Source organism: Haliotis cracherodii, unplaced genomic scaffold (assembly GCF_022045235.1).
Source record: "Haliotis cracherodii isolate W230 unplaced genomic scaffold, xgHalCrac1.p SCAF_12, whole genome shotgun sequence".
Lineage (NCBI taxonomy): Eukaryota > Metazoa > Mollusca > Gastropoda > Lepetellida > Haliotidae > Haliotis > Haliotis cracherodii.
In genome coordinates, this window is record NW_027266267.1 from 30,146,155 (window position 1) to 30,170,518 (window position 24,364).

The window sequence follows — 24,364 nt, forward strand, 5'->3', positions numbered from 1 at the left end:
AGAGCAGAATATGAATGCTATGGGGCAATATTTCTAATTTTAAGAGATTTTTGACTATATTATAACTCATGTCCCCTCGACCAGAAATGGGATAACGCCTATAAACTCGACAAATAATGGAATCTGAAGATTTTGTTTTGACTACTGATAGTAAGTCCCATTTCTAAGTTGAGAGCAGAATATGAATGCTATGGGTCAATATTTCTAATTTTAAGAGATTTTTGACTATGTTATCACTCATGTCCCCTCGACCAGAAATGGGATAACGTCTATAAACTTGACATATAATGGAATCTTAAGATTTTGTTTTGACTACTGATAGTATATACCATTTGTTACTTGAGAGCAGAATATGAATGCTATGGGTCAATATTTCTAATTTTAAGAGATTTTTGACTATATTATTACTCAAGTCCCCTCGACCATAAATGGGATAACACCTATAAAGTCGACAAATAATGGAATCTTAAGATTTTGTTTTGACTACTGATAGTAAATACCATTTGTTACTTGTGAGCTGAATATGAATGCTATGGGTCAATATTTCTAATTTTAAGAGATTTTTGACTATATTATAACTCATGTCCCCTCGACCAGAAATGGGATAACGCCTATAAACTCAACAAATAATGGAATCTGAAGATATTGTTTTGACTACTGATAGTAAGTCCCATTTCTAAGTTGAGAGCAGAATATGAATGCTATGGGTCAATATTTCTAATTTTAAGAGATTTTTGACTATGTTATCACTCATGTCCCCTCGACCAGAAATGGGATAACGTCTATAAACTTGACATATAATGGAATCTTAAAGATTTTGTTTTGACTACTGATAGTAAATACCATTTGTTACTTGTGAGCTGAATATGAATGCTATGGGTCAATATTTCTAATTTTAAGAGATTTTTTACTATATTATAACTCATGTCCCCTCGACCAGAAATGGGATAACGCCTATAAACTCGACAAATAATGGAATCTGAAGATTTTGTTTTGACTACTGATAGTAAGTCCCATTTGTTACTTGAGAGCAGAATATGAATGCTATGGGTCAATATTTCTAATTTTAAGAGATTTTTGACTATGTTATCACTCATGTCCCCTCGACCAGAAATGGGATAACGCCTATAAACTTGACATATAATGGAATCTGGAGATTTTGTTTTGACTACTGATAGTAAGTCCCATTTCTAAGTTGAGAGCAGAATATGAATGCTATGGGGCAATATTTCTAATTTTAAGAGATTTTTGACTATGTTATCACTCATGTCCCCTCGACCAGAAATGGGATAACGTCTATAAACTTGACATATAATGGAATCTTAAGATTTTGTTTTGACTACTGATAGTATATACCATTTGTTACTTGAGAGCAGAATATGAATGCTATGGGGCAATATTTCTAATTTTAAGAGATTTTTGACTATATTATAACTCATGTCCCCTCGACCAGAAATGGGATAACGCCTATAAACTCGACAAATAATGGAATCTGAAGATTTTGTTTTGACTACTGATAGTAAGTCCCATTTCTAAGTTGAGAGCAGAATATGAATGCTATGGGTCAATATTTCTAATTTTAAGAGATTTTTGACTATGTTATCACTCATGTCCCCTCGACCAGAAATGGGATAACGTCTATAAACTTGACATATAATGGAATCTTAAGATTTTGTTTTGACTACTGATAGTATATACCATTTGTTACTTGAGAGCAGAATATGAATGCTATGGGTCAATATTTCTAATTTTAAGAGATTTTTGACTATATTATTACTCAAGTCCCCTCGACCATAAATGGGATAACACCTATAAAGTCGACAAATAATGGAATCTTAAGATTTTGTTTTGACTACTGATAGTAAATACCATTTGTTACTTGTGAGCTGAATATGAATGCTATGGGTCAATATTTCTAATTTTAAGAGATTTTTGACTATATTATAACTCATGTCCCCTCGACCAGAAATGGGATAACGCCTATAAACTCAACAAATAATGGAATCTGAAGATATTGTTTTGACTACTGATAGTAAGTCCCATTTCTAAGTTGAGAGCAGAATATGAATGCTATGGGTCAATATTTCTAATTTTAAGAGATTTTTGACTATGTTATCACTCATGTCCCCTCGACCAGAAATGGGATAACGCCTATAAACTCGACAAATAATGGAATCTGAAGATTTTGTTTTGACTACTTATAGTAAATACCATTTGTTACTTGTGAGCTGAATATGAATGCTATGGGTCAATATTTCTAATTTTAAGAGATTTTTTACTATATTATAACTCATGTCCCCTCGACCAGAAATGGGATAACGCCTATAAACTCGACAAATAATGGAATCTGAAGATTTTGTTTTGACTACTGATAGTAAGTCCCATTTGTTACTTGAGAGCAGAATATGAATGCTATGGGTCAATATTTCTAATTTTAAGAGATTTTTGACTATGTTATCACTCATGTCCCCTCGACCAGAAATGGGATAACGCCTATAAACTTGACATATAATGGAATCTGGAGATTTTGTTTTGACTACTGATAGTATATACCATTTGTTACTTGAGAGCAGAATATGAATGCTATGGGACAATATTTCTAATTTTAAGAGATTTTTGACTATGTTATCACTCATGTCCCATCGACCAGAAATGGGATAACGCCTATAAATTTGACATATAATGGAATCTGAAGATTTTCTTTTGGCTACTTATAGTAAATAACATTTCAAACCTGTCAGCAAAGCCTGAATGCTATGGGACAATATTTATAATGTTTAAGAGATTTTTTACCATATTATTACTCATGTCCCCTCGACCAGAAATGGGATAACGCCTTTTAACTTGACATATAATGGAATCTGAAGATTTTGTTTTGGCTACTGATAGTAAAAACAATTTCTAAGTTGAGAGCAGAATATGAATGCTATGGGTCAATATTTCTAATTTTAAGAGATTTTTGATTATACTATTACTCATTTCCCCTCGACCAGAAATGGGATAACGCCTATAAACTTGACATATAATGGAATCTTTAGATTTTGTTTTGGCTACTGATAGTAAATCCCATTTCTAACCTGTGACCAGAATTAGTTAGTCACATGATATATTGTTAAATAACAAAATTTATCTAGAACTCTATGGTTACACTATATGTCACTAATGTTCGAATTTCTTTTCATATGGTTGAATAAAGATATATAACTTAAGTCACCTTCAGTGTATGCATGACCAGATTGTTTAATTCATGTATCTAAATACGTTTTGCATGTACTGTGGTAAAAAAAATCACAATCGGACATTTTGTATCTCTTGAGACCTTACAGGTCAGATAATAGTGGGGTGGGGCCCCGGGTAGTAAATTTGGACTCGTCCCCCCTCTAGAATTTATGTACAATTATTTGAGAGAGATGGTTTGATATTTGTGTATGTTGGATGTTGCCATGTAATGACCATTGGAATAATAAAGTGATGCCACATTTCTAGTCTGTCTGAGTTCTGCTCATGACAGTAGATCATGAAGACTGCACCAACTCTATGCATGTCTGCCAAGGGAAGTGTTGGAAACTGTGGTTTTCTGCCACAACTCAGAAAGTTGTTGATGTGTAATTGTTATATATGCACAGAATGTCTGATGTGTGACATTATGCTGTACATTTTCATATTGTTATGTGTCAGTTTAATAATAATGTAATAATAATGTCTCACATTTTTACATATTTTGTTTCTTTGGACCATTTTCTGAAACGATTACTTTCTGGTAAATAACATGGACACTTAATACGAACATGGAAGGTAATACAAGTGGTTGTATGAAAGTTACTATTAAACCACTACACAAAGATTAATTACTTGGAGGATTATTCTTCACAGGAGTTTTTCAAAATGTTCCTGGGGAGTTGTTTTGGTAAAATGTCTATGAGACTAGACAAACACATTTGTGGTTACGCTTTGCAAGTAGGGGGTATTCATGCATTTATCAAAATTGTATATGCCTTCTTTATTATGTGTACTTGCTTTGTTTAGGCTTTGGTTAAAATTATTAAAGGTTAAGGTCTGTGTTCTGATATTTGCAAAACACATTTTAATTATTGTATGAGGCATGGTTTTCTCTGTAGACATGAAACTATATATGTACATCTTTACAAATACTGCCACATTAAATGTTAGTGCTATATATGTCAATGTTCAAGGTGACATTTGAGGTTATTCGGACACATGGTTGTATTAACTGTATTACTTGTGTAATGCAGAGACTGGGTTATATTTGGACGAAGAAATTGTGTGATGGTTTGGACTTGAAATACATGGTAGTTTTTTTAAGACATTTTGAGTAAATGGAAATGTTTCTGATTTTGCAAGTATTTTTAAACATTTGCTAGTTAATTGGTTTGCATTCTGAAAACATTTAATTCCCATGAAAATGATGTGTATAATGGTCTTTGTCATATTTATGTAACCTCCAGGTTTATGTTCATTTGATGTTAAGGAGCCAATGGCTATCATTATTCATCTGGCATTTCTTGTGTGTTAGAATATTTTGCTGACTTATTTCAACAGCCATAAAAATATATTTGTGTCTACCAAATTAAGCGCTTGAATACCACATATGATTATATTTAACATAATAATCATTTAGTCTACCTTGTTGCAATATGGTTTAGACCAGGACCCCAGCAATCTATTCTTGTCATAACAGGCGACTAAATAGATCTGGTTGTTAGATTTCGTGACTTTATTGATTGTGTGTCATCGTACCCCGATGGTGTGGATCGTTGCTCATAATAGGAATGACTGATTTGTCTGGTCTGAATTTGCATACAGGTGGCTGGAACATGGCTGAATATAGCATTAAACAAGAGTGAAAAAAATATCAAAAATATATGATCATGTAGTTTGCATATGTTGTTGTTAGCTAACAATTTGTTATATGTTTGTTTGTTTGTTTCTTATGTGCCTCAGATTTGTCATCAATAATATACATAGGTTGTTTTGTATTTTTGTAATAAAACACCTTCAATGAACTTCATTTCTTTTGTCATGTGAAGTGAATACACCAACAACTAACCCCAGGAGGTGATGGATGTCTACAATCTGACTTCTCACACAAAGTCAACCTTGACAAATGTACCTTGAACAGCTCATCTATGTTCAGCTACATACACTTTTTTCTGGTATTAAGTTATCATTGCATGAATGTCCAATTGTGTGTAACAAACTAAAAGCCAATGTGAAGCTTACACCATCTCTAATTACACAAACATTATTTAGTTCCTACATAGGAGTATCCTCTTCTTTCTTCAGATTTGAACACACAATTTAACAGCAGACAAAATGCATGTATAAGTTGATGTAAAGAAGGTGTTCTATTCATGGTAACACACGTGCTTCACATCCTATGTATAGATGTGAGTGTAAAACTAATAATATACACAGATGTAGGGCACAGGTCCTGCTGACTGGTATGTGACTTCACCCCACCCACATGCAAATGTGTACACTTGGTGCCCTCTACAGTGATGTGACTGGCATTATGCTTATAGCAGCATTAAAACAAACTACCTCACTGCTGCCACACTTTACTTTATGTTTTCACGGGACGTCCCAAACACTTACATTAACTAATGATGTCTTATAAACCAACTGAGACATTTGTACTGTTTAATTTGCCTAACCTGTACAATGGGTAGCCTGTTACATTTGCACAAGTCTCGAAGGCAAAACGTATTAGTTTTAAATAATAATTTCTAGATTATGTAAAGAGTAAGAACATTTTGACGTTGGATTCATCTAGACTTGCCCACAATGAGTATAGAATTACAAGGAGCCATACTAGTAGCCTGTATACAATACTTCTAATGCATACCAAAAATGCAAAACTAAATTCCAGTTTATTGATTAAAAAAAATATGCTTTATCTGACCCTAACATGAACACCAATATAAACACCAGTTCCAACTGGTAAGACCTGCAAACTAAACAAAAACGAATTCAATATAATTTTTATGAATATACAATACTGATATTGATCAATCATCTTGTGTGGGGGTGACACATCACTTTCTGGTCCTCTTCAAACTATCTGATGGGGAATGAAAACCACTGACATTTAACCATATTTATGCAATGAATATGATCACTACCAGCCTGTATTAGAATTTGAATTTTGAATTTAATGTTATACTGGATATTTAGAAAGTTATCGTGTCCATATTTAGCCCATCCAAATACACCACATCTGAAAACGCTGAAGGAAACAGGGAGTGCACGAGAAGTAGTTGGTATGGAACTTGATATATACGTTGCTATACGGGAGTTATGACACACTGCTAACGAGAAGGAATATTTCCTATTTTAATGCCCATTTCCCAGTGTTTATTTTCCATGAGACAATGGCAAAGTGGAAGGTGATACTGGGAAGAAAATTCCTTAAAATTCCCCACTTGCTTACAAAATACACGAACGTTTTACAAACATTTTGATTTATTTCCTCTTAGTTTTGCATAAAATAATGATAGTTTACAGATTGATAAAAAGGAAAGTTTCTTCAGGTTCTGCTGTACCGCAAACAATGCAGTCTCACTGCACGCTGTGTGTTGTCACAACACGGCAGAAGTTCGATGCACTTCCGGGTTCAGTTGAGAAGCAGTGCGTACGAAATAAGTGTCGTGTGCATACGATTCTGTACTATCACCCAAAGGTATGATAACTGGTCCAACAAGGCTGATAACTAGCACAGACTGCACTGATTCTCCCTTTGACATGTGTGTTTGAATGTTTTGTTATGTCTTGCCATGTACCCTTTACAGTTAGCCAAGATAGACACAACAGGATTGAGCTCAAAATGTCTGAGTGGCGTACATAAGACAACGTAACCGCCAGCACATACGAGGGGCGTTCAATAAGTTTTGCATCTTGGGTATTTGTGTTCACACAAACAATGTCAACGCGGTGTGATGTTAACACGTGGTATGTATCCTACTGTTCACAAGTCGAGAATTGCACAGGCCGCCATATGTGAATTCGAACAGTTAAATCACCCACCCTACAGCCCAGTGACTATTTTCTGTTCCGGCAAATAAAATCTGCCCTATGTGGAAGACGCTTCCAGGATGACGAGGACATAATGGCTGCCACAGAGGCGTGGTTAGAGGGCCATTCTGCGGAGTTCTATGAAAGTGGTATTAAAAGCTTGAAGGACAAATGGAAGAAGTGTATAGTGGTGAATGGAGATTATATTGAAAAATAAAAGTGCTTATAATGAAGTTGCAAAACTTATTGAACGCCCCTCGTGTGACTTGTATATACTTGTTTCTAATTCAGCCGAATTTTACACATGAGTTGACAATGTCATATATTCCTTCCTGTATAGTCGCCTTCAGGCTATTCATGGTTGGCGCGACAGTATCTGAATCCCAGACGTTATATTAACTGGTGTTATTCATGACAATTACTGGGGCGGTCGGGTAGCCTAGTGGTTAAAGCGTTCGCTCGTCGCGCCGAAGACGCGGGTTCGATTCCCGACATGGATACAATGTGTGTAGCCCATTTCTGGTGTCCCTGGCGTGATATTGCTGGAATATTGCTAAAAGCGGCGTAAAACCAAACTTACTCACTCATGACAATAACACTGAGGTTGTTTAAAATGGACAATAGCTGATGTTCCAACACCTCTTATAATATTTCCTTATAAAAATTACAAGTTTTCTTTTTCACCTCGAAAATAGCTCTCATTCACCAATAAGCCCCAGATCACGGGTTGCGGCGTGCAAAACAACGGCACTATTACCTTTACCTCATAGTACAATGGGTGTTTTTTGTTCATCAGCCGATAGCCACAACTGTGATATTTATGAATGGTGCGGAGATAATGTGACCTCATAGACGGGATGGAATATTTCCCCTTGAAAACTGCTCTGTCATCGTCACGCGCAGTGTATCGATATTCCATCTCATGGAGACCAATAGTTAGTACAGTCCAGGAATCATTCGTTGTATGTTTGTCATTTTATTATTTTAGAAGCTGCACATCTAGAATTTTCTCTATATGATTTTGGTGTGTGGGTTAGATATTTTATGAAGACTACATTAATATCATTACAACAGAGTCACGTGCGCATATTTCTAAAGTCCGTTTTAGACTGACATCGTTGTCGAAAGGACTCTTTGTGACTGAAAAACCACAGGTAGGTCGATCGGTATTTACTCGATATTTCAATAACAATAGTCTATTCTTTTGTTATGGACAAAAAGCATTTTTCTAGCATTTCTGACAGTATTCTAATAAGTCGTTAGTTGACATGAATAATCACATGGATGAACATGATCTATTTTTGTACCTGTCACGAGATCAAATGATTAAAAACAATATTTTTCGATATATATTGGCTCAGGCACTGATGAGATAGTCAAATCAACTGTTTCACACAAAGGTGATTATTGTTATTTGAAACCTTTCAAAAATTCATGGTAGAATGGAGATGAACATAATTCACTTGTATGTTAATAATACCAATAAATTACATTTCCCATTCCGCGGAGCAACATCCAATTACAGATAATACTAATAGTAAATATTGTTTTGTAACTAACCACTAACTATATTATTGACCTGCATTGTACAGCACTTGAGGTAGTCTTGTTCTGTGAGCTACTACGTCTGATACAAGCGAAGCTGAAACTTGAAACTAGATACGTTCAAATCCGATTTTCAAGGCAGCTATATTAAAGTCAATACAAGGCCATCAACGCCGACTTTCGTTTGTAAAATTGGTATTTGGGTATTTTGAATATAAGCACAGCAAACTCTTAAATATAAGACTTTTAGGTTGAAGGAAATACATAAATATGTTATAAAATACTATACCTCAAACATAATTTCAACCTGCTGATGAAATATCCAAATGCACTTCAGTGCCATTTGAATTCTTTTTCATATTCGTTCAACGTACTCTGGAACTCTGCTGTCTGTCATAATGGAAGCGTCTTTTAATAACCTAAAAAATAGTTAACAAGTTTATAAAGCAGGCACTGACAATGTCAGAGGGGTTCTGTGTCCTATTTATTTTCTAAATGTGTATACATAGACATAACCTTGAGTATATGCAGGCACAAATACCTCCCCATAGCCATCTCCATCCACATCCTTGATGGCTATTTCTCCAACAGTTCCTTGGCCAACGTCCAGGAATGTTTCCTTGTCATATGTCCAGTCACCATGCGACGTTGATGATGGTTTCAGGACATATGCTCTTCCGTCATCATCCCCTGATAACACAATCACCGGCTTTCTAAAGAAAAACAAAACCCGATACATCAAATACATATTCAGCCATGGCTATTGAAAATCGCATTAGTCAAGTTTAAAGTCCGTATGGTAATATATCATCATGTTCGTATTAGCCTCAGCAAAATTCCAGGATTACATATTAGTTTACTTTTACTTGTCATCTTTAAAGGGCAAGTAACCTTATATTATTTTCCTGGATTTGTTTGTCAATTTCCGAGAGAGAGGAAAATTCATAATGTTGGTAGAAAGTATTTAAGTGTTCAAATGAAAGTGTTGAAATCAACGCTTAATAATCAGTTTCCAAAACAAATATACTACGGTGTGTGGCCTGTGGTACCGACGCAGCGGTGCAGCGGTGCTTGACACAGGTTTTTTTATTGGCTGATATGTGATACTTAGCAGCTATACATATACTGTTTATGCCGTTTCTGTTTATCCTACAACAATTACAACATTGCATACATTGTTGAATTTTGGGAACGTCATATTTGATTTTGAAAAATTAAATAATCTGTAACAAGCATTTTATTACTAAGATCCGGTTTGGGTGTCACAAACAGGGACTTCTTCCTTGTCCAGCAGCTGCCCAAGGGATACTACCCATCGTTTGTTTGTTTGTTTAAGCTAGAGGGTCATATCAAACAATGTAACACGATTGTAACACATAGTGAACGATTTGCGACACAAACTCACACAATATATACTTTTCCTTCACGCCTCAAATTTACATAACTCACAGTGCAACCTAAAGTGAAAAAGCATTGTGATAATCGTATGCTGCTTTCTCGTTGGAAAGAAGTCGTCTCCCTCTCAAGGACATGGGCTAGGTTTCGAATAACTCGTCTTCTTGGATGACATCTCACAATGAATGTGTACACATTTGGATGCCACCTCTCGAGATGACTTTGCTAACGTTACAACAATTGTTCGACAACGTTTACAAACTAAATAACTACATTTTCATCAATAATAATTTCAAAATGTGCATGTCCGCCACAGAGATACGTAATCCACGGGTGGTGTAAATGTTATAAGTAGTTTGTAATAAACACCGTGTAATTGTAGTCTGAATGCGACATTTCCCGTGTTCAGTTAACATTAAACTACATAAGCAACTGAACAATACAATTGAGAAGCATTTAGAAGTTGGAGAACTAAGTAAGGATAAGTGATCACTTGCTTGAATACGGTGTCAGAAACTACACCGAAACGTCGCTCCTAATAATGAAATTTGTTCATCCATGTTATTTATCCTTACTTAATACAATAAATGCATAAACAGGACCTATCGGTTTTGTAAATACATAAGGATCAAACGGGTAATCTCAATTGAATGTCGTTCTAAGTGAAGCGGCTATTGAACAGAACACCTTGGCCATTTTTGTTGTGCTCCATGCAACCATATTTAGGACTCCACGACCATGTTTGCTGAATAACCTCACGTTCACTATATAATTTAAAACAGAATATTGATATTCTACCGTTGGCCGACGGCCTTCTTACAAGAGTCTCGATATTACTGGCAGATTTAGGAATGACTGAGCTGACTTAGGTGCCACCACGTAGGTCAGTCAGGTCACGGGGGTAAAGTGAAAGAGTGAATACGGTTTTACGCCGCCATTAGCAATATTCCAGCAATACCACGGCCGGGCACACCATGTTGGGAATCGAACCCGTGTCTTGGGCGTGACGAACGAATGCTTTAACCACAAGGCTACCCGACCGACTCAGGGGGTAAAAAGGCAAGAGGCGAGATTTACAAAAAACCCACAAAAACATTAGATATTTCAGATTGAAATTACTTTGATAATAATAAAGATCTCATTCTGATTTAGATATGATATTTTTCATTTTTCTACCGCTGTTACGTATCGGCCATGCACAAAAATGCTTAGGTTCGCGGACTTTGGTGCCGTTGTAACATATATTTTGGTACCCCGTAGAATAGTACCTCTACGTAGAAAAGTGTACCCAAACTCATTTATACTGGTATCGATAAGTTTAAAAGCCAATCTACTGTGTGTAGTGTTTTCTACTTCTGAGAACATCAGCTTATCGATCGCAGCCTCTTAACCAAGCTGTGAAGGCGATATGTTTTTATAACAATTTCACTTAGTCGAGCAATATACTATCTGCTTCGTCCTAAGGTGTCTACATTTCTCAATTCCGAAATTTGTTCACAATGTATTACTGTGTCACGTCGCATGTCTAGTATTGTAGTAACTAAGACTAATTAATTGGAGATAATATTGATTTCATGATCGCCTGATTGGACGCTTTGTTTAGGTTTGTTTTAAGAGCGGCATTTGACAGTGAAATTTTTTTGTTTTATACAAGCGGCAATGTAAAGATTATATGAGTTAGGAGATTTGTAATGAAATAATAACATTTCCGGTATATAATAAATAGGATATTCCATATGTCTCGTGATATATCATGTTTCTCTTATCTTGTGACGGGGGAAAAGGAGATATTTTCACTCGTGGTTACGCCCTCCGTGAAAATATCTCCTTTGCCCCCGTCCCCCGATGAGAGAAACATGATATTTCATTCGACACATGAAATATAACCACGGTAAACTGAGTTTCAAATGTTTCATTGGGGGTATGCACATGATATTTATTGAAAGTGTGTAACATAGACTCATCATTAACCCACATGAAGTGGTCAACCCCGGAGATTTGCACATATATGACGTCACAGTGGGAGAAATTTCTTTATTGTCCCAAAAATGTTTTCTGCCCCAAATATTTTGTCACACATCGTTTGGAAATTGCAGGTACTGCATTTTTAACCTTTAAGTGAACAGATCGTTATTTCAAATGCCTACCTACATTAATTGAGAAAGGAGTACTCTCCATAAATATTAGCTCCCGCGTTGATCCCGTCAAATTAGCTGTTGCAATCAGAGGTGTTTATTGTGATTTGAAACCTCTATTCAGTGGTAGAATGTAACATAACACAGAGTTTCTGTGAATAAATCCATTGCTGATAACTAGCCATTAAACACTATCTTTTAGGGTTGTTTTAATAGAAGCAGTTGACAGTGAAAGGATAATATATATTAGAAGATTAACAATGTACAGCTCGATTATCTGTAGACTTCAGGTATTTACAATTTAGTTGGGATTAAGTTAGTGATATTTGTTTTGTGCTGCTTTTAGCACTCTCCCAGTATTATACCATGGCGGAAGACACAAAAAATGTGCTTCACACACTGTACTCATGTGCACCATCTAAATAGCTTAAATTGTGACGAATTCATATTTTCATTTCTTACCACTGAAAATCATTTAGTTGATATGACGCTCGTGGTTTGTGTAATGATGATAACGCTTACCCGTTGGTGTGACTTGTGGGAAAGACTGTTTGTGCTGATCCTGGGGCCCCATGACCTATTCCTTTAAGCCTCGGGCTGAAACCTCCGGCCAAAGTATGACGTTGAAATTTCCCAGTCCTTTCAAAGAAATAATTTCATAAAGACATTAATTCATAATTCAATTCTGCATGAGCTGTAATAGTGAATCTTACAAAACTCAATAATCCACCCCAACTTAAAAAAAAACATAATGCACATTCTCCAGAGTCTCATTGTAGTGCGACATATCATCATTAAGAATTTCGTGTTTCAAGTTATTAGCATCATGGTTGAATTGTAGCATTAATTACATTAACTACAGTGAGTACTGTATGACTTCACGAAGAAGAGTCCAGTCATATTACCTTCCAGTCCTGTGAGAACAAGATCTCCAAGGAGATTTAAAACTGGAATGATGTCACCAATGATCTAGCTGGTACTTTCATAGAACATGACCCTGTACTCTCGTGAAAACAGCTGATGTCTTCGCAGGGTGATGACCATGACATACAAGTACTCGCTAGACAAGCACCTTCTTCCGATGTGGCTGCCAAGGTACCATTTTTGTTTCTACTACTACTAAGATGACGGTGTGTTGATAAATGTTTCTTATCAACACACCGTCATCTTGGAAGTAGAGACAAAAATGAGCTCCAGAAGTTTCAGCCGTTTCAGCTGTTTTTTCAACCGATTGTCATTCCACAAAGTTATTATAAACAGGTGATATATTTGACCAATGATACTCCCCTGGCTGCTAATGTGAGTTTTAACATAACATGTGATAAACAATTAGCTCGTGTCTTCTGGCCTAGTTTGTCACAGTTTTGTCGACTTGTTATGCATGTCAGGTGGTAGGGACACCTAATCAGAAAATGCCCCCTGCTCCTTTGAGGCCCATGCCAGCGTTTGTTAATTGTGTAGTCCCTTGTCTGAAAGTCTGGTAATCAGTATTTGATGATAATCATGTACTGTTCAACTGTTCCACTGAGGAAAACAGATATTGTCATGGTTTTGATGATGTGTTTCACGATTGTTGACTTACGCAAAGTAGCGCAGTCTGAACAAGGGTCGAATTTCATGTTGTTTCAGCAGGTCACGTATGAGCTGGAAATAAGACAGGCCAAATCGAGGGCTCATCACCAGGAGTTTCAAGGTGTATTGGAGAGATTCCATCAGTGTCTCAAAAACTTGATCAAGATTAAATACTTGGATGGCTTTCTTTTGTTGTTTGCAGTTTACTAAACCATGTGTCTACCCTCCGAACTAGTCTTCTGTGGGCTACTGAAGTTTCCAGGAAAAAGACAAAGTTAACGTAGGACAAACTGAAAGCCATGGTAAAAATTTAAGATTAAAACATCAGTCCTTTTATTAGGGTATAAGAGTTGTTACCTATCAATAGTCAGCCTTCGAGGGCCATTTGAATACGTCAAAGGAATATCACAACAGGTCAGAAAAAGGACTAACAAAATTTTGTGCTGCTGTCTCTCTTTATGAATCTCCATCAGATAAGTTTCGTTCTAAATTTCCCTTTTAGCATTAGAAGTTTGATGACAGCATCGAGTTTATGTGCGGTGTTGAGCAACCCAGCAGAGCCCGCTTGGATGAAGTCATAAGGCCAGAAAAGTGTAACAGAAGGCTTTCTGTTCACTGCTCAGGTTCATTCACTTCCCAGTCGAAACCATCAATGTATGATTTTGCATCGAAATGTAAATATGAAATGTAGATTATGCTATGCTTCTAATCAGACTATCCAGCCCATTGTCAGTGGATGCCCAGCCTTGGCACAAACACAGTACCTTTAGCAATATGATGGCATGGCTTAATCCTATTACTGCCATCTTCGCCATGCTTGAAGTTTTGACTCAGAGGTCTATCCCACATACGAACCTGAATATGTTGAGGGCGCGATGGAAAATGATAAATACAAAATTCAGCCTCAAACCTATCCAAGCCAACAAACCTGAAATTGTCCTGTTTGATAAATCCAATCCAATCATTTATATCATTGGATTTCTTTGTCGCTTTTGACATTAATGTGATTGACAAGATTTAGAGGAAAAACATGGCGCACCTCGCTTATGAAATGTCCATGCTGGATAGGATGCTCAAAGCGAACTATTACCCCAGTTATCAATAAATGAGTGTTCCAGCTCCATGAGGGACCATGCAACCCAAGCTGCGCGTGAGGCGCTAGAAGGTTAACATCCACACTGCCATCTTGAAGAGTTCGAGTCTACCACCGACTGTTTAGCGGTGGCGGCATTATGGTTTGGTGCGACATGTGATCAAGTCAAGACAGATCTCGTGATGTTGGAAGGATGTATGACTGGAAAGCGTCACATTGACCAACTTCTCCTTCCTGTTGTACTACCATTCTTGCAAAAGACCTGGACCCTGTTTCAGCAACATATTGCAAGGTCCAATACAAGCATGTCTTGTAAGAGATTTATCGCAAGCCAATAACATGAGTGTCGTGTCTTGCATTGGTCAGCACGATCACCAGGCTTACCAGTTGTAGGTCATTTGTGGGATCACACTGACCATCACACAAAAGCAGGACCAGTTCGCCATCCTATTTGTCACAAGCCATCCTCTTTGTTTTATTTGTTTGTTTGTTGTTTAACGCCGCACTCAGCGCTATATGATGGCTGTCTGCAAATAATCGAGACTGGACCAGACAATCCAGTGATTGATATCAAAAGCTTCGATCTAGTACCTGAAATCTGCTGGGATCTCATAGCTGTATACATAGGCGGTGTGCGCATCATTTCCAGTGACAAGAAGGTCTAGGCCACCATCGCCGTTTAGGTCCACAGCTTGAACATCAAACACAGCCCCGAATGAGTGGTCTATTACTCGTGACTTGATCTGAAACACGGATCACAGTCGATTGACTTGCTGAAAAGTATGAAGCAAGTCGACTAGTTTGTAAATGTTTCTTATTTATATTAGAGTTCCGTGGTTTAGAGACAACATAACTCTGAGGGAAGAACGCGGTCAGACCCTAAACATAATTTAAACACATTCCAACAATAAATGAACATGAACGTTAATATTTCTATTTCTTGTTTAAGAATTATAATTTCATCAGTTGTTTTCGCAACTTTGGGATTACAGTCACCTTGGACGTATCATCCCATTTCCCACTTTGATCTGTTGTCCAGTAGATATTGAGACTCTTGGAGAAGAAGCCGGCAGTCACAATGCAATCAAACGTTCCTTGTGGTGTATGAAGAGTGAGAAAATCAAAATAAACATCGGGGCCGTGGTCTATGACATGCATGGTCCAGGGGTGCTGCAGTGCACCACTTGCTGGATGCTCGAACCACACCAATTCTCCTTGCGCCCCACCTACAATTGTAATCGTATCAGACATGAAGCAAGAACTCAATTAAATATCCCCTTTCCATAGTAAAATACATCACGCTTGGAATGCCATTTGATAGATTTGTGACGTCATGACTTCCTGGTCAAGTGCATTTATAATGCGCCAGATTCCATTCACCAAGTGGATGCTTATAGCGCTACACTTTTATTACCCCGGTAGGTTAACATCCACATCACTGTCTCATCCTACCGGGTAGCCACTCACTGCTGGGTGAACAGAAGCACATTTCGAACAAAGTCACTAACCTAAGGAGATACCACACGTGGTACATGTGCTTCAGATGGCACGTGGCTATAGAAGACTTCATTTCTTTCAACGAGGCCAAGATAACTCAGTATCTTCATCTGCCTGTCCGCCACAGAGTTGTGGGTCAAACAGCTGAGAAAGCGTATACAAAAGGTAAAGTTTCATTTTGAGAACCCGTTGATTTATCCATATAAAGTGTCGACGTATTTCAGTCCGTCGTATCTTAGATGCATTAAATTCAAAACTGACAGCATCTTACGCGTGACCATGAGCAATGACTAATCTTAACCAGAATCTATTCGAGTTGGGTAAATAACATGTTTTAAAAAAATGAACCCATTTTAGTGAGCATCTTGTATTTCGTGATCTTTGATCATAATGTGTGACACGAAACAACAACGAATTGTCTTTCTAATTCGCAAACTGTTCTCTCTTTTGTTTGTATTTTACTGACAATTTGAAAACACGTTCTGATATCTTATTTTCTTTATGTAAAAAAGCTAAATCATTAATTTGAAAGATAAATACCTATTATGCTTAAGTCCGATATAGTACAAATATTCTGAAGGAGGTGAATGCCGATCATAACTACTTGAACAAACTTATCTTATAAAAGAAACAACTTGATGGTATCAAAGAAACAACAACGACCTATATATTGACTAGAACCTTTTTATTGAACACAGGCGTAAAGCAACAAAGAGTGATTGAGTATGTATGATTTTACGCCACGTTTAGCCACTTTCCACAAATATCAAGGCAGATACACCACAATCGGGCGTCAGACATTATACCCATGTGGGGACCCGAACCCGGGTCTTCAGCAAACAATTTAACCACCCGGCTACCCTGCTGTCCTGTAAGGCAATACTAATACGTTATGGTGGTTTATAGGTATATGCATACCTGACCATTTCCTTTGGATCAATATTTCCAAACAAATTTTCAATATTTTTCATAATGTATAACTTACCGTTGTTTATATTCCAGGATGTAGATGCTCTACTGATGGGTTTTTAAGGTTTTTACTGTATTGGTATTTACATGTATTGTCACAGACTCATGATCATATTTTGTTCAGAGAGTGGGATGAGTTAAACTTTAACGTCGCATCAGGCATTATTTCAGCCATATAGCGACGAGACCAAGTTGAGTCATGAGTGTGAGTTATATTTAAAAACAAATTTTGTCAAACATAACATTCACATAACAATAAAACGCGGGCAATAGGCCCCGCGTAACCAAAGCTAGGCCACCACGCTTGGGATGATGGGGACATACGGTACCTCAGCTTCCTGCACGAGACCCCCATGATTCAGTTCATCACTGTAGCTAGCTACTGGTGGTTGTGCACAATACTAGCTAATATTAAAAATTCTCAGCAATGAGTTGGCTTAAAACACTGGTTGGTGATAGTTACATCGATTATGTCAGGAATTACAGGAATCATTTTACGGTACTTTAACCTCCTGAACAGAGCCTTTAATAATGTCAGTTGGCAAGGCTGCTAGGAATGCTTTGGCCTCAGCAGTGAAGATTTAATTATTATCTGGGATTCTTACGAAGACAGTTCTGCATCCAATGATGGTGGCACTTGCAATTTTGCCAACATCATTGGACCCGTCTGTAAAAATAAAGAATTGTATTTTGTTCGTAAATTGTTATATGATGTTGATAGTGAGTGAGTGAGTTAATATTTAACGTATATAACGGCAACATTTCAACCATATCGTTTTACATAAGTTTTACATTTTCAATGCATATATTTAGACGAAATAAAAACCTGTCATCGATGGACAGTAAAATAACTAGAGTATCACAGATTGATATTTTAAACTGGTATACAACCATGTAAAAGGCTGTCCCCTTACACAGCGGAAAACCAATAACAAGACATTCAGCCTGCAATACAATAAGGTCGAATTCATTCGCTCGGTATGCTCACCTCGTGTTCTAGTTCACAGCAGATAGTTGATTGTATAATATGGTCTCGCTGCTACAGCTTCTCTAGCCATTCACATATATTGCTCACTATTACGTAAGAGTATATCTCCTTTAACTATTGTCATAGTGTGAGGCCAGCAATAATCAACAGTATGTCATCAAGGTGCCGTGCATCCACCTATCTACATGGTGGACACATCAGATATTGATCCACATGCCCATCCACACTTATTGTCATTACACTTTCACGATCATTTCATGAGTTCACTTATCTTTTGTTGGTAGTATCGAATGTACAGTATGGCAGAAGTTCCTCTTCTTATCGTGTGTCTAAAATGACTGTTAATTTTATTTTCCTATTGTGCTTGTTTGTGTAGTGTCATAACTCACCAATTAACGGCTTCTTGGCTCTGCATGACACCGCATCAATTCGCCCGTCCCCGTTCATGTCTTTCCAGTCTACTCTGTGGTAGAACCAGGCGCTGTCAGCATTGTTAGTGATGGTGTAAGGACCACGAGGAGGAGACACAGACAGATCAAACAATCCAATAGTTCCATGAGTCTTGAGGGGTACCAGGAAACCTCCTGCTGCGGCTACAAGCTCCTTGTGGAACACTGCATCTGAACGGACATGTTCATGATATGACATTCAGATCACCGTCATTTTCAGGGAACTAAAAAATAATATTGAATTTCATATGTCACTCGTCAGCTGTACTGCTGCAACCATGTGTTTGACGGTAAGGATTAGTCGCGAACACAATGGACAGTTTAAAATGTAAGCAAAGACAACCATAAGTATTATAACTTGAATTGTAGCATTTGTCCTTTACTAATCTTGACCTTATCCTTTTCATAACAACACTCTATAATGAGTATTTATGGTTATCTATATGCTGGTAATAACATTGTCATTGCAAGGACAATGTCAATGAGATAACGTGTAAATATACTTGCCATAAGAGTCAACAACATTCAAATACATCATTAGCGGTCTACGCAGCCGGTACGATGACACACAATGGACCCAGTCACAGTACCTGACCACACGAATTTAGTTGGCTCTTACAAATGTCATGATGCCCTGATGGTCTTTTCAGTGTAAAATTTCCGAGTTTCAAAACGATGATTACCATGAAACCAGTTAGCGAATACCTTCATAGCCACTATGTGTTCCCTGACTCAAGCACATGAGGCCAGTACATGTAAGATAGCAGACCACTCCCTACCGCTCATGAATACCAAGGACGTACACATTCGACCATAAGTGTCTTAGATAGGCTTATGTATGTTCTGTCACCACTGATGCAATACCTACCTGGAACCTGACTGATTTCGTTTGGCCAGGTGATTCTGTGTGAAACATCAAGAATATGCGTGCGATTGATGTTTGCTAACTTGCGTCCAATTGCAGCTACCTCGTACACGTGGTCTGTTGTGAAAGGAAATGGGTTAAAGGCAGCTATGAACAGGTTGTAGCGGTCAAGAACATTGACAGCATGCGTATCCTCTTCTACTTGTATAAAGCCTGCGTGAGCTGCATGGAAACGCCCCAAGTTTGTCAGTAACGCACATCGCACCGACAACACGAGCAAGGGCAACAGAACCAGGCAAGGATACAACATACTATCTAATGCTGCTTGGACAGTGTTCCAAATGTAGAAGTACTTATATCCAGACCTTTATCTTTATGGGCTTGTCGTACACCTGTGCAATCTGTCAACTTGAGAAAAAGGGTTGTGACGATCACTCGCAAAACAATAATTAGTGTAATTATATTATACACTGGAGGTCTTATATTTTATCAATTATGTCGTACGCAAACAACAACAACAATCTCAATTGATGTATGATGTTCGATTGCCATGTGACCTGGACAAGGCTGAACTCAACAGATGGCAGTTTATGTCTATGATAAGTCATGTTTAAATAGGTTATGGTGGCTGGGCACAATGCCAATGAACGTCATAACCAAAATACTTTCTACTAGGATTCTCAATACTTTTGACATATCCTTGGTTAGTCACATACTCATAATCACACTTTTTCAGCAATACGATTATGTGTCCATAGAGTTCCGTTTTCATCTATACTGAACAACAAAAAATCCTGTGACATTGAATAAGATTTAATGTAACGTTATGTGTTTTACCAAATCTGAAACAATTTCGGTTTACAACAGATAAAAGACTCCTGTAAGTGTTACAATGGTTTAATTTGCCATACTGACTTCAGAAAATGAGTGATTTCATAAAAAAAAAACCATGAACATGCCAAAATGTCAATTTACAAATCAATATGGTGTGTCCACCTCTGGTTGCGATACAAGCAACACATCTTCGTTTCATGGAATGGACCAGGCGTCGCACAAAGTCCTGTGGGATATCTGTCAATATCTGCTGGAGCATGTTTCGTAGATCCTGGAGTGTCTGTGGAACACGTGGTTGACGTCGAAGGCGCCGATCCATCTCATCCCATATGTGCTTGATTGGTGAAAGCTCAGGGGAGCGAGCCGGCAAGGGGATGACATTCACATTGTTTTGTTGAAGAGAATCTTGAACAAGTCAAGCAATATGAGGCCGGATGTTGTCATGTTGAAAGGTAATGCCAGGGCCATGACGACGCAAAAACGGTAGAACAACAGTGCCGACGATCTCGTCGCGGTAACGCTGTCTATTGAAATTTCCCTCTACCACTATCAAACGTGTCCTCTGTCTTGCTGTAATTCCACTTCATAACATAAGGCTGCCGCCCCCGAAACGATCTTCTTCCGTGACACTGATTGACGTAACGTTCACCTCGACGTCGGTAGACTCGAATCCGTCCATCGCTGTGGCTGAGCTGAAAACGAGACTCGTCAGTGAATAGAACTTGTCCCCACTGCATGGCCGTCCAGCGTAGACGCTGTCTGCACCACTGTAGACGTGCTTGACGGTGGTTTCCTGTCAAAATGGGACGTCTGGCTGGTCTTCTGGCGACAATCCCTGCACATCTGAGGCGACGACGTACGGTTTGTGAAGATATTCGTCGAAGGCCAGGGATGCTTCTTGCAGTCACTTTTGCTGGCTGGAAAATCGATTTCGTAGGTGTGTTGTTCGAATCCAGTTGTTTTGTCGATTATTGGTTACGCGTGGCCTGCCACTCCGAGGATGGTCTCAGACTGCATTAGTCTATTGCCAACGTTGCCATAAACACCAAATGGTGTTTCTGTGGACGTTGAATTGTCTTGCAACATCACATTGACTCGATCCTTCTTCAAGCATACCAATGGCTCGCAGACGCTTATTTTCGGACAGGCGTGGCATTTCGTAATGTTGAATAATTGCGTAATTTTGTTGTTTTTCTGAGCGGTTCTTGTCAGCACGATGCTAAACAATGCATATGTAATCCCGTTACCGCACATGTGTTTGTACCCATTCTTGCATTGGGTAGTGAAATGTATGGGGCTTGCATAAAAGTCAACTTCTGCATGGAATGCATGTTTTTCTGTAGCAGTTGCGTTTTTGTGACTTGATTCCATATATGTACTACAATATTGAAAACCAAACTTTACTTGTTTGAAAAATACTCTAAAATATTGGTGTCACAGGAACTTTTGTTGTTGAGTATAAATTTTGATACATGTGTTTTGTTTTTAATAAGTTTTCTTTCAATATTGGTAGAATAAATTGGATAACTAAGGTTGTTAGTAGCTGTACCCTCGAAGGGGGTTGAAGCAGTGTAATAGAATTGTCCCCCGGAGATGGTTCGTAAGACCACGTATAAGACCACAGTATATTTATTACTGCCACGGTTTTAATCGTAGAATAGGCGTTCTTTTATTTTGGGATGATGTAAATCCTGCTGGGGTCCATGCAGGAAGCGTCAGTACTGCAAGTCCCCATGGTCCTTAGTTAGGTGATCTACCTTCAGTTGCTGGCGATCTATAGCCCGTTATTATATTGTATTGTTCCATATAGTGGTATGTTTTTTATGGTTGTATACCAGTTTAAAATATTAATCTGTGATATTCTAGTTATTTTACTGTCCATTGATGACAGGTTTTTATTTCGTCTAAATATATGCATTAAAAATGTAAAACTTATGTTAAGCGATATGGCTGAAATGTTGCCGATATATACGTTAAATATTAACTCACTCACTCACTATCAACATCATATAACAATTCACGAACAAAATACAATTCTCTATTTTTACAGACGGATCCAATGATGGTTGCAAAATTGCAAGTGCCACCATCATTGGATGCAGAACTGTCTTCGTAGGAATCCCAGACAATAGTTTAATCTTCACTGCTGAGGCCAAAGCATTCCTAGCAGCTTTGCCAACTGACATTATTAAAGGCTCTGTCCGAGAGGTTAAGTACATAAAATGATTCCTGTAATTCCTGACATAATCGATGTAATTATCACCAACCAGTGTTTTATTGGTGTCACGGGAACTTTTGTTGTTGAGTATATTAGCTCAAGAATATGTTCATATTTACGATAAGTGATTAGGCACCCTCCCCTTTGAAAGTCTCTCTATTTCGTTACTTGGAAACTGTTTCCAGGCGACTTTAGAATTTTGATTTAGGTTTTGGTTTGAGTTGACTTGATATACCATAATAATTTTGAACACACAGTGCCATTTAGAGATTGGTCAAATGTTACAAATGTTACATCTGGGATAACACTTTTTTAGTAGGTTAGGGTTGAGTGCTGTTCGGGATTCAAACCAACACTGCCAGAGTAAGGCACCTAAACGCCAGCACACAAAGTCAAGAAGCAAGCCATTTGGAAACAATTTATATTTACATGCTATCTAATGCAGATTGGACAGTGTTCTAAAGGAACAAGTATGTCCTAATCTAAAAATTATGTGCTTGTTCATTGTTCGTTCTCTCTGCTCGAGATAAGTTGATTAGTGTTTCAGGACTCTCAGAAAATCATTTACTGTTCCTTATAAATGTAATTAATGTGCCCTCTGCTGCGGGTTAAAGACCAATTACCATGTCATTTAATATGCGATATTCCAAGGCATACATGTACATGTATTCCAGAAGAGATTTTAGAATACTGCTATATACAGGCATGCTAAAATCTGTATCGGCAAAATGTCCATTTATTGTATCGTTTTCCCCCATGTGGCCAGCTGAAACAATATGTTCATAGGTGCTTTTGTTCCCCAAGAACGTAACTGAAACTCCAATCACGTGACGGCTTACGATAATCTGTCTCCTAGTGTGGTAAAGCTGTATATAGAAGTATATATTATTGCACTGAAAACTTGCATTGAGGAATATTGTTTCGTTGTGGGATCTTATTTGCATCTCCGAAACCTATGATTGTGGGTTCGAATCCCGGTTCGCCCCGATTATGTTTCTAGGTTTGTCAGCATCATACACGTGTACGTGGGTTTCACCGAAGTGGTAAACGTCTGAGACCTGGATCACTTTCGACTTTCCTCACACATTAGGCTGACACGCCGTGACTGGAAGAAGATGACTGTGAGTTCACAGCTCCTCTCGGTAATTTGAAGGGGTGTACCAGGTCATCTAGAATTCTTTTGCTTTCAAACCGTCATTATATCAGCTCGTGATCGGGCACCACCTTCAAAGAAACCAAACAAAGTGACTATGGCCAGCTCCTTTATTTGGGGATAGGGGCGGTGGGGTAGCCTAGTGGTTAAAGCGTTGGCTCGTCACGCCGAAGACCAAGGTTAGATTCCCCACATTGGCACAATGTGTGAAGCCCATTTTTCGGTGTCACCTGCCGTCATATTGATGGAATATTGCTGAAAGCGGCGTAAAACCATACTCACTCACTATTTGGGGATACCTCGAAGTCATCAATTAACATTTAAAATAAGAAATCTCACTTATGTTTAACTTTCACATAAAGTACAAAGTCATACCGAACATTTACAGTTTCCATAAAAGAAGCAGTTGTCACAATAGTGTGTGGTATTAAACAATAATTATGTATACTGAGTGATATACAAATGTCCCATGAGTTGAGAGATAAAACAAACAATTACAAAAAGCAATAATGAAATCAGTCTGAAGATACCTATGAACAAAGCTTACATAATCTAAAGTGACATATTTCTTCAGTTACTCCTATTTTTGAACATGCGTCATTAAACTGCCCTGCCGTAA

At 37.9% G+C, this 24,364-nt stretch overlaps 1 protein-coding gene across 1 annotated transcript; it reads right to left on the reverse strand.

Moving 5' to 3' along the window:
- Window positions 1-9,015: 9,015 nt before the first annotated feature.
- Window positions 9,016-19,879, reverse strand: LOC139458345 (uncharacterized). The gene is made up of 6 exons (XM_071239734.1): window positions 19,544-19,879; window positions 18,616-18,846; window positions 15,769-15,998; window positions 15,364-15,515; window positions 12,630-12,746; window positions 9,016-9,290 (listed from the first exon to the last, which is right to left on the reverse strand). The coding sequence occupies exons 1-6, from the start codon at window positions 19,848-19,850 to the stop codon at window positions 9,062-9,064; spliced, it is 1,266 nt and encodes a 421-aa protein (XP_071095835.1). The 5' UTR covers window positions 19,851-19,879; the 3' UTR covers window positions 9,016-9,061.
- Window positions 19,880-24,364: the final 4,485 nt, after the last annotated feature.